The sequence below is a fragment of the Eucyclogobius newberryi genome, unplaced genomic scaffold, assembly GCF_026437365.1.
Source record: "Eucyclogobius newberryi isolate DKJ021-1_F unplaced genomic scaffold, fEucNew1.0.hap1 SCAF_20, whole genome shotgun sequence".
Classification (NCBI taxonomy): domain Eukaryota; kingdom Metazoa; phylum Chordata; class Actinopteri; order Gobiiformes; family Gobiidae; genus Eucyclogobius; species Eucyclogobius newberryi.
This window is the reverse complement of record NW_027315835.1, coordinates 12,323,012-12,335,491: the sequence shown is the minus strand read 5'-3', so window position 1 is coordinate 12,335,491 and position 12,480 is coordinate 12,323,012. Positions and strand designations below refer to the sequence as shown.

The window sequence follows — 12,480 nt, the reverse complement described above, 5'->3', positions numbered from 1 at the left end:
TATTTGTTTCATTTATTTTAAGTGTTGTTGAATGGTTTCTATCAAGATTTCTATTATTTTGCAATTGAAATATGACTTTATTTGTGATAAAGAACAATCGCAACGAAATAACCAAATATTAGTGTTGTTGGACTCTTTTCCATTGTGAGAAATATTAATACTGATACTATATATAATTAGGGATGTAATAATATATATTTTTTATATTTAATTGTCTGTTGTTACATGTTACATTTTCAAAAATTTGTGAATGTGACAAAAACAATCAGATAAAAAGTAGTTTTACTTTATTATTTTATTCATGTGTATTCTTGGACTATAGATTGAAGTAAAAAGATGCTTCTAAAATAGTCACAATTATAATTTTTTTAGTTCTGACAATTATTTTGATTAATCGGAATCAGAAAAAGGTTTATTGGTATCGTTAGTGAAAAAAAACACAAAATTAGGAACTTTCTTCAGTGATAAGGTGCAACATGAAACAACAAATATAATAGCAAAATATAAAAAAAAATAATGCAATAAGGCAGGAATTAAAAACTAGTTTAACAAAATAAAAAAAAATATTATAATAATAATCTGATCATCTTGACAGTCTTATATATATTACACTATATATTATATATAATTATGTGTTTTAGCACATCACACAGACAGGGAGAACATGCTGGCATCACACATATGATGAGCTTGACTGGATAGAAATAGAATTAAAACAAGATCTAGTTTCTACAAATGCCTTTGCATCTTTGTAACAGCAAGATTCTACATTATTTTTAAAGTTTTCACCTGCTTACTTTCCTTCATCATATTTTGGGACAGTAAATGCAAAGCTACAATGAACAATGATAAAACAACATATATAAAATCAAAAAGAAAAACACTTTAAATCTGCCGTATCTGCTGTTCACTCTCTTCCACTCGCACTGTGTTTCCAAGCCTTTCTCTCCTCACCGTACCATAACCTTTTCTTCTTCTTCTCTTATATTTTGCCCCCCTGGAGAGCGGTCTCATGACAACCACCACGATAAACGCCACTGACCTCCTGAGCCCGAAAACCAAAGCTTTATCTTGGCCCTCGCGTGACACACGAAGCAGTCCATCGCGGCTATTATTTCAGTGATCTACATTTTCCATAACAGCGCGGCGGTTGCATGGCACATAATTGGCTGCAGTTTGCACTCATTTACGCAACCTTTTCTCCCCGTGGATTATTATTGATGACTCCCAATGAGCTGACTCTTCCTATACTATCTCAACCCGGTTTGAATAATGACTAGGCCCTGTGACACGTCCTCTATTTACAACGCAATCCAGCTGCATGATTTATTCTGTGTTTCCCATCGTTTTGTGTTCTAATCTGGCGTAACAGCCGGACCCGCTCAAGTGAACGACTCTCTTCAGCGCAGCACCTGTTATGTATATTCGGCGGTTTGGAACGTTGTGGCGTAAAAAAAAAATGAGGGAAATTGGTCTTGAGTTTGTGGGACTCGGTCAAAGGGTCATGTTATGCTGACTTTGTGGGGTGTTCTCAGTCTGCAGTGGTCATTTTCCATCAAAGGTTGTTCAAAAACAGGAGAAAAAGACTATATAGAGCTGTAGAAATAATGAATCCTTCCATTATTATGATTGATTAATTATTTTTTGCAATAAATGCTAAGACAATGTCAGCTTAAAAGGAATGAATTCATATAATTTTATTCTCAATCAGCTTTCATCAGAGGATTTTAAGTGTCTGTTTCACACCAAAACGTTATTTATTTAATTTGTAGTGGCAGAAATGTTTAAACTTGCAGTAAAATGCGCTCCTCGGGATAATTTCACAGCTTTCTAGACCAGTTAAAATGACCTGAATTCAGAATATTCATCTTAGTTTCAATAAATTTAATTTGTGAAGTCGTGTTTACTTGCTGGACTAAGATTATTTTACTTGTTTAAAAGGTGTTTCTGACTTTCAGTTTCAGTATTTGTTCTTATTTCTTTTCTCTTTTTTTTAAAAAAAAAATCTTGTTTCAAGCAAAATTATCCAGCAATCAGTCAGAAACCACGGCAATATTCTATGTCGCATAAGCAATTAACCCTAACCTACTCAAAACTAAATTAATATTCTTAATTCAGGTAATTTCAAGCAAGCCATATACAATAAAAAACAAAACCAACTAAACTAACTTAAAAAATAAATAAATTAAATACTACTTTTTGTTGATATTTACCTGTCACATTTGATTATTTTAACGTGCTATATGAATTTTTATATATACTGTATATGTAAATTCAAAGAAAGCCCTTTGTTAATCAGAATTTAGGACGTACAGTAGAGTTTCTGGCTCCACTAAACTTTCCCTTTTCTCTTATTAACGGCTCTGCCCTGGGTAACCTCATCGCTCATTTTCAGATCGCCCTAACTTTGCACGCACACAACAGTAATGAAGTACTATTGAAGTTCCCGAGCGCAGTATTGTCGGAGAAAGCGCTATCTGCCCTGCTGACACGTACCATTGCTCTTACAAAGCACTAACTGCTCCTCTCATCTGATAGATTGCTTTTAATTTGTCTTCCAAACGCTTGTCCAGACTTTGTAGAGACGAGCAAAAGGGCATAAAAGTTTAAAAGGAGGTTTTGTTGCCTCCACTAAATCCTCCTATACGCGTTGAGTCACTTTGATAGCTTTGTCTAAAATGTTGTACTCCTAAAACGCTTACAATACGAACACCGGACCATAGCTCGTTTTAATAACCTCCAGTGAAATGTACAGGTCTATATATTTTGACCGCTACACTTCACGCCATCTTCATAACTCAGCCATCTTATCAAGCTTTTCTTCCCCCGTCGTATGTTTATGATGTTTGTGGTTTCTTTTCTCGCCGCGCAGCCAGAGAAAATCGGCCAGTCCCCCATCGCCCCCTCGTCGGACGGAGACAAGGTGGACCTGGAGGCCTTCAGCGAGTTCACCAAGATCATCACTCCCGCCATCACCCGCGTCGTCGACTTTGCCAAAAAACTGCCCATGTTTTCAGAGGTAAAGGAAACTCGTGAAGCACATTTACAGGGGGGAGTGAGTCTTCGATATCTCAAAACGGTCGAAAAACGGTCGACAAATGCAAAAGCTCGACTCCTTATCTACACTGGAAACAGCCGCTGGGAATATTTCACTTTTTATGTGTATTTATAGTGAAAAGAAAGGTGAACCTGATGTTTAAAAAAAGGTTCAAACGATATGTTGTCGTATTAAAGGTGCACTATGTAACTTTTATGGGCGGTTACAGGTGACTTTCTATGTTATGTTTGTGATCTTTACAGAGAAATGAGCGGTTCGGTCCAAAAACTCTGAAACTCTTTTCCAGTTTGTTGTTGTTATACCATATGTACGCTTTTAGTTACAACTCCACGTAAAATTTTATCAATGACACTTCAGATCTGTGGAGCGGCGGCTATGTTTTTCAAGTTATTTTTAGCACTTAAAACACAAGATGTTTCTTCATCAAGTTTCTTCATCTTCATGGCGGCGTTTGCTCCTGTCAGTGATGTGCTGTGAGAGACTATTCTTGGGGAGAGCCCGGTACCTTTTTGTTTCCATGGAGATGTGTACGTTCCATATTGTAGAGACAGTAAAAAGGTGTTAGCTGAGGTTAGCTGCTGACATCATTATGGCATGAGTTGAATCGGTGGATTGCAACAGCACAGCTCATCTCTCGTATACATTTAATGGCATTATTTGTCTTTCTTTTAGCTATAAAACGTCTTAATATCCTTCTGTAAGCGTAATATATACAACACTGCTCTAACCAAGCTGAACTTTATGATAGGCACCACAATATGCTGCACATGAGACGAATATTAGCACATCTGTCTTTTCAGCTGTGCTCATAGAAAGACAATCATTGTGGATGTATTGGCATTATTACCAACATTAACCTTAGTTCAGTATAAACTATGACAACGATATGTGTCACTTTATCACTGTGATCCACAAAAAATGCAATATTCCTGTGTATCTATGTGTTTTCATGAAAGATATTGTGCAGAAGGCGAAGATAAAGTCGCTTTTGTGTCTTGATTGTAATCTCGGGATTGTGTTATCTGGTTCACTGCCTTGTAATCATCAGCCCGTAATGAGGCCTTTTCTGATTGGATAATGATCAGGGTCTATACTGCGACAAGGACGGCCAGTGTTTGGGGAAGGAGAAAGAGATCGGAGCTGTAGTAGAAGTAGTAGTAGTGATAGGAGTATTTGTAGCCAGATATGTTTGATAATGAAACACATTTTATAAAGTGAATTCAGCGGTTTAAGATTGGTGAATGACGCTACAGATGGGAAACGTTTAACTATTATGATTGTTTTATTGCCTTTTGTTTTATTAAATGTGCTGTTTCTGTCTTTTCAACCCTACCATCCAATTCACCAAAATGTATCCTGAACATTCACAATTATATATTTAATCAGCCCATAAAGTAGCACACCAAACTTTACAGTGTTGTACACAGAAGTTTTAACTTAAAAAATGAAGCAGATCTTGAATTTTCACACACATTTTCAGTAATATCTAGTTTACTCAAATACTAAATAAGAACATTTTTGGTGTCTAATATGTCAACAAAATCCAGCAAGAAATTTAAACCTGGTTCTGTCCATTTTGCATGTCCCAAATATGTAACATTTGGGCAATTTATACACATTAAATGCCCCCATTTTTTTTCTTTTTCTTTTTTATATGAAAACACTAAATTATGAATTTTTAAAAATACATTTACAACTACAGAAGTTCCAAATATATTTCGCCCCCAATTTCCCTGCAGTGTCTTGCTTTAATTTTTCACTTTTATTCAGATGCCAAAATGCATGTGCCAGAGGATTAAAGTGATGAATAATACATGCATACACAAAGCAAACTTTACCCAGATTCCGATATCCAATCCTGTAATGCTTGGAAACTAATACGTTCTAAAATATTCTGTTTATTTTGTATGCAACTGATTACAATTTGCAATCAGCCATTTCCATCTTATAAAACCTGTGGTTATCCTCCTCCCTGTTCATTCTGCTGCAGTAATTACAGATAGGAATCTCACCAACTCACCAGAAATGAATATATTGCTTTGTATCCCTGCAGTAAATGTGTCGTAGGTGTTTACTGTAAGCCACGAGGCACAAATTAACAAGACAGATCATTAATGACAATTAATCCTCTCAGCCTTTGTGTGCGGCGGACAGAATGTATATCATTCTTTAAGTCGGTGAATTTAATCAAACTGGTTGGACAGCTCACATTCTCATATGCATGTAAATCAGGCCTGTATTACTTATAATCTGGTCTCGCCGGGGCAGATTCGGCAGGCGTCCTGAACCCGCTGCTCTCTTGTCGCTCTCCTTAAATCATCGTGAGCGCACACCTCTGCCACGTTCTGACCCGCTTTCATTTATTCCGCGCCCTTCGCCTGCGCTCCCCGCCCCGGACGCCCCTCCTGAATATCTAATGTCCACGAGAGCTGGCTTAAATTAAAGTGTTTGGAAAGGTAAAGACAGGTATTTAAGGGAGGTATTGAAATGAGGCTTTGTGAATAAGAAGGGAGCGTTTTCAGATGATCTTGTTTAGATGGTATGAAAACAAGTAGAAAAACACCTACATAACTCATGTCAAAATTATATAACATGTTTGATTTAGTCTTGTTTAGATGGACAGTGTACAAAGACATTAAAGGTGAACTGGGGAATTGTGTATGTTGTTATTAAAGCGAGACACAGCAGGCAAATTGGGGGGGAAATATTTTTGAAACTTCTTCTGTGGTTGTAAACGTATTTTTTAAAATTCATAATGAGTTTTTCTAATAAAAAAATTAAAAAGGGCCTTTTGCGTGTATAAATTGCCAAAATGTCACATATTTGGGACATGTAAAATGGACAGAGCTAGATTTAAATTTCTTACTGGATTTTGTTGACATATTAGACACCAAAAATGTTCTTATTTAGTATTTGAGAACTAAATCTTACTGCAAATGTGTGTAGAAATTCAAGATTTGCTTACGTTTTTGGAGTTAAAACTTGAATGACTCAGGCTAACCCAAACTCTAGAATCAGATATCAACAAATCCTTCTGTATGATCCATTAAAATCTTTGGTGTGTGTAGGTGCTACTTTATGTGCTGATCTTACAATGTCCTATACAAAGCTCACCGATGCAGTTGTATTAGATGAAATAATACAAATGCATCAGCCTTAATCTACTCTGAATATACCGTGTGTTCCAGCTGCCTTGCGAGGACCAGATCATCCTGTTGAAGGGCTGCTGCATGGAGATCATGTCCTTGCGAGCCGCCATCCGTTACGACCCCGAGAGCGAGACGCTGACCTTGAGCGGAGAGATGGCCGTGAAGAGGGAGCAGCTGAAGAACGGCGGGCTGGGCGTGGTGTCGGACGCCATCTTCGACCTGGGGAAGAGCCTGGCGCAGTTCAACCTGGACGACACGGAGGTGGCGCTGTTGCAGGCCGTGCTGCTCATGAGTTCAGGTGGGTCGTACGGGCCGAAAGATTTGGGGAAAATATCGAAATGCAACTGCGATTAGATGTTTTTGTGCGTTTTTCAGCGTTTTTTTAATGCAGAATAAGACTTGTTCGGGGTTGAAATTACAGTACAGCATTTGTGATTTGCTAATTACGTCTTATGTTATGTAAAAATGAGTGCAATTTCGATTCGATTGCAATGAATTCTGCAACTCTAGTGGGCCAATTTATGCAACACTGGGAAACATATCGAAATGCAACTGCGATTAGATGTATTTTCATGCAGAATAAGACTTGTTTGGGGTTGAAATTACGGCACAGCATTTGTGATTTGCTAATTATGTCTTATATTATGTAAAAATAAGCAATTTCGATTCGATTGCAATGAATCCTGCAACTCTAGTGGGCTGATTTATGCAACACTAGAAACAATGTCTTACTTTAAGTCAATGTAGCCAGGAACAAGACTTTCTTCCATCTTACTGTAAGTGGAATGACGCATATTCCAAAGACAATCGGAGTTCAAGACCGTCATCCATCAATTGCACAACTCGTCCGTATCCCCTGGTGAATGAATCTGATTATGAACGCTCGAGCTTTATCCGCACATTATTAAGTGACGCCATATTCTGCAATGTGAAAGTGATGCATCTTGAGGGATTGTACTCAGTTTTACTCTGCGTCTCTTTCTTATTCATGCCAGTATGTTGTAATCCCCCATATGTAGCAGACCATACGACCGGCAGTCTAGCCAATAACGCACATCGACGGATCGGAATAGTACTTTTACATGTGCCAGCCGCGAGTACATTCGTAGTTTGCACATATTTTAAAGCGCGCTGCATGTTTAACACCCGATTTCTACATAGCTTGGGAGGCTTTCTGCTTGAAGAATGTGCCCATGTGTGCTCCAGACTAGCGGACCACGTCTGGCTGGAGAGCTCTGCGTCTCTGTTTTCGCACCAGGCGGTACTGCTGTCCTTCTGCGACTGAGTCATGTAAAACATATGCGGAGGCCGGCGATCGCATTCCGTCTCCACGTTTTATCCGCAACACTTATGCAATATCCTCCGAAACAGAGCCAGGGACAATTGTTTAGGATTTGAAGTCTCAGGGACTCGGAAATCACCAACGGATGGCCCGAGGTGGATGGATCAAGATATTCATGAGTTTCAGGGTGATGAAACATTGGGAGCGTTGCTAGAGCAATTAACAAGGTCAAAAGTCCTCTAAATGCTGCTGATAACAGGAAACCCATGAATATGTGTTGTACTTAAAACTGGACAAGAGTACATTCTGAATATTTGTATCTTATGTACGTAGATATTGGTAATATTTTGAGACTCTCGATATGTCTTGTTATGACTACGATCTTCTCTATGTGGCCTGGCCTTTTGAATGACTGTAAAGACTAACAATTATGAAGTAAAATGAGTTTGGGGCTGTAATTAGGGCGGCACAATTTGGGAAACATATAATATATAATATAATTGCAATGTTTCTGTCAAGCATTTCGATTTTATTTCTGTTCAAAAATACTGAAATATGAATTGACAAACCAAGGCAAGAATCCCATGTATTTCAGAACATGTTTGTACAGAACTACTGTTTTTTGGTTGTTGTTTTTTTAGAACATAATATTAGTTGTTTGTGGAGGAATTTGAAAATTGTGTATGTGCAACTATTTTGATTTGACTGAAGTTCTAGTTGTAAGTGAAATAGGCAAATCTACAAAAGGCAAAGTGAAAGTATTTGTAGAAGTAGTTATAGTAGCATCGGCAGCAATATTAGTTATAATATGATGAAAAATGTCCTTTATTTTAATTTTAAGCAAGCAAATTATGAAAGTAATAAATATTTTGCTCATAAAAAGAAGTGTTTAAGACCACTGGTCATGGCAAGTCCAAGAGCTTTACCCTGTGGATCAATAACATGTGTTTATGTCTATATTTCAACACTTTACTTGATTAGTGTTACTTTCAAATGTAGCCGAGCACTTCTCCCTGTCACTAGCAACCAACTCCCCTCATATTTACAGTGCAATTGACATTCTCCCCTCTGCTCCACAGACCGCTCGGGCCTCACGTCCATGGACAAGATCGAGAAGTGCCAGGAGACCTACCTGCTGGCGTTCGAGCACTACATCAACCACAGAAAGCACAACATTCCCCACTTCTGGCCCAAGCTCCTCATGAAAGTCACCGACCTGCGCATGATCGGGGCCTGCCACGCCAGCCGCTTCCTCCACATGAAGGTGGAATGTCCCAACGAACTCTTCCCGCCCCTCTTCCTGGAAGTCTTCGAGGACCAGGAAGTTTGAGACAAAACCGCCACGACAACACATCAGAAAGGGAAGAGGCTGAAAGCTCGGGAAGTGGGGCCGACATTTTGTTTTCAGAAAAAAAATGGGAGTCCAACGGCAGGAATCGCAACATATATACGTGGTTTTGAAACTGGAACAACTGAGGAATCTACAACTCACCAGCAAGAACAGAGTCAACCAACAGGGCTTTTGTTTTACCTCCTCCTTTTTGCGTTTTTTATTTTATTTTTAATCCCAAAATGGGGGCCCTTCTGTCTGAACATGATGTCTTATTTTGTCCGAGTTGTAGCTCTTTTGCCAAGAACGCATATAAAGCAAACATGACAAAATTGCACCTGTCCTTTACATAGTTCGATGTAGTCCTTTTATACATCACTGATTTATTGCTTTGTTGTTGTTTTTTGACACCCAACTTCCTCGCTGACCAGCACCTCTCAGTATTACGTGAAGTGTTAAGACAAACAGTTACACAGTCAAACATACGCACACTCACACTCAGCAAAACACTGTACAGCTTTGTCGTACAATGACTGCTGTAAAAGCAAATCTACCAGACCTAACTATATCTGAGCCGTTACAGCTGATATGGAGCACCTCCACTTCTTAAATACCTGTCTCAACTGGTGCTATACTTTACAAAGCTCCTCCAGCTTTATGAAATTGTGTTATAACTACTTGCAGACTATGGCTCCATATCTACCTTCATGTGTGTCATTGGACTGTCTCCGGTGGCACGCACACACGCACACACACACACACACGCACGCACACACACCACACAGAGAAGTTAGTAGGCCTGCTTTGTCATTGCCTTCGCTGCCTTTGCCAGCAGCCGAGCATCTTATGAATGACAATTAAGTCCTTCTCTGTTCAAGGAGGCACTAAAGAAAGAGAGGGATGGAGAGCCGTGTGGAAATAAGATTTAAACGCTGATCTCAGATGCGGAACCAGGGGTCAGAGTAAATCTATGCCTCTGAAGATGGCTTAGAAAGCAGCAGAAGGCAGCAGAGTTCATGTTACAGACACTTCTCTGTCTCTTCTAAACAAACAGCACCACCTCAGAGTAACAAGAATGCCTCATTTACTGTACACTGCACCTCAGCGGTGTCTTTATGCGCCCGTACCTGCAGGGTTTGGGGTCCCCTCTTGGGGACTCCTCTCAGTGCGGCCCGTCTAGGCTCATCACACACTTGCCTTTCACTCACGGGCCTCACTGAGTGCAGGCTAATGCCAAGAAGGCTACTACATTTACCTCAGAGCAGACACACCCCCAGGCTGGGGCCCCTGTGCTGTCAGGCACTACCTCACCTCTGTGAACACAGGGCCGCGGCCCTCAGCCGACACACACCAGTCTAGTGTGACACACACGTACACACACCTGAGTGCTGGTTTAATGTTATACCACTGAAGACAGGAGGGCCGGCCATGCCCACACATGGCGGGCATGGTACCCATACATTTGGCTTGTGTTTTTGTTTTTATGTGGGACCAAGTGTCACCAAGAAGGACACTGTGGATGTCACGCCCAGCTGACACCCAACAAAGCAAGATCTAGAGTTACACAACCCACGAGGCCAAGCCCGCTCGAATAGAAATGCATAGGAATGGCTTTTGTACATCTTCCGGTACACTTCTGATCAGCCACTGGATATTGTCCTCTTTTACTACTCAGCAGAAGCTTTTTTTTGGTCTTCACATTCTACCGGTGCTCACGACAATAACTCCAGGTCCACTGCTAATATCCACAGCGGTACTCTCAGTGCAGACACAAAAGGCAGATTACTGTATAAGTTCATCAGAAGAGGCCACTCTGTTCATTCCAATTCTTGGGGCCAAGCCAAACCGAACTGGGTTTACCACTCACAGCATTGAAACAGGACAAACGTAAGGAAAGAGAGACTGAAATTGTTTATAATCATGCCAAGCAGTTGATTATACTGAGCACTTAACGACGGCACCTCTCAGAAATCTCCAGTGTGGAATCATCACTGCTCAAAGATGGCTGCGCCTCACTGCTTCAGCTTTGAAAAGCTTTGGACAAAATGGAACGGCACAACTTCAGTGTCAAATGGAATCACTTGCAGATCCCGAGCCTCCCCGTCTGATGTGACCCTCCCCGTGTTGTCACCCCACCCAGCCTGGCGCAATCCCAACCCTTTGGCCCCAACACAAATCACTTTGAGAAACCAATCGTTAGACGCCTGCACATGTGACCCTTCCCCAGGCGTCGTTACCTGCTCTGTTTAACAGAACAGCTTCCGTCGGCCCAGTCCCAAACCTGTCCCAGAGTCAGTATTCAAACAGAAATAATTGGATTCAAATGATGAGAAGTCTGTCTTCTTTTCCTTTACTCCATTTTAAATCGACCCTCTTTATTCCCTACCTACTGAAATATGCAGTTTGTAAAAAAAAATAATTGTACCCAAACCAAAAACCCAGGCCGTTTTCCTTGTGAGACAAGGCTGGCCAAAAGTGAATGAATGGGAAAAAAGCGGTGACGGAGAGCGAGAATGCGACGTACGAGACGAACGTTTGGGATTATGTATTATTTTTGAAAAAACGCAGAGGGTTTTGAAAACGAAACTCTCACTGCCATTATTGACACGCGTGCGGGATGGTTGTGAAGACATTGTTAAGTGGAGAAGGGAGGCCCAGGAATATTATGAACGCGCTCCCTTCTCGGCGCGACTCATCCCTCTGACAGCTGACTAACCCTTCAGCGCTCCGACGGCTCCTTCCAAAAAAAAGGATAGTTTGAAGAGAAAAAAAAAGGCAGAGGGAAATTTCACCGATGCAGGTTTGGAAACACGTCTTTGTAAAAGAACTGTACGGGAGCCAGAAGCGGCATCGGCGTCCTTCGTTGCGGAGAGCTGAGCGGATGTGTGCGCGGGTTACAATGCTGCTCGAGAAAAAGAAAAACGCTACAAGAAGATGAGTATAAATCCATGAAACAAAGGTGAAAAAGATGACTTTAAAAAGACTCCTGAACAAAAAATAAGGGAGATTAAGCTTTTTTTCATTTTATCATTGTTTTTTGTATGTTTTTTTTTTCTTCCTGTTTTTTGATGCTTCAATACTGCTCTGTGTAAAAGATAAAAAAATACAGCTGTAGTCACTTTTGACCATGCGTGCAGTGTAACATAGAAAAACAACTTCCCTTCTTTTCCACATCTGTAGTTTGTGTTGATAAGCCAATTGATTTGTCCATGTGTCTGTCCAGTTGTCCGTCCCCTTTTATCAGGAGGAACCTTTCAAACAACAAAACAGGAATCTTTTTTTTCTTTTTTTTTTTTTGTATTTTGTTTGTTGTTTTTTTAATGAAATTTGAAAAGAAAAAGTTTAAAAACACAAAAAAGAATACAAAGTTTAAAAAAATACTTAAAAAAAAGTTACACAATCTTATCATACCTCACACAACACGAAACTCAAAGGAACTTGGGAGGAGTCATATTTTGCAGGCACATGTACCGGTGCAAAAGTGCATATATTAAAAATGTCTACGTTTGTATAATACGTGCTTGTCTGTACGCATCAGTGCAAGTTGCAAAAGGAACGCCTTTTTCAAGCTACGGGGGACTTTTCTCTAATTGGACTAATTGGACATCCTGTTGTACGGCACCGCGGATCGTAGATTGTAAACCGTTAAAAGAACCTAAAA

At 40.0% G+C, this 12,480-nt stretch overlaps 1 protein-coding gene across 2 annotated transcripts in view; it reads left to right on the top strand.

Annotated features, from left to right (window-relative positions):
• The window catches only part of LOC140369558 (thyroid hormone receptor alpha), a 123,786-nt gene extending 111,606 nt beyond the window's left edge, over nt 1–12,180 (top strand). For both annotated transcript variants that reach the window (XM_072456931.1, XM_072456932.1), the window contains exons 7-9: nt 2,873–3,019; nt 6,247–6,505; nt 8,569–12,180. In XM_072456931.1, coding sequence (XP_072313032.1) covers nt 2,873–3,019; nt 6,247–6,505; nt 8,569–8,819 — 657 coding nt within the window. In that variant the 3' untranslated portion in view covers nt 8,820–12,180. The remainder of the gene's footprint in view (nt 1–2,872; nt 3,020–6,246; nt 6,506–8,568) is intronic.
• Nucleotides 12,181–12,480: the final 300 nt, after the last annotated feature.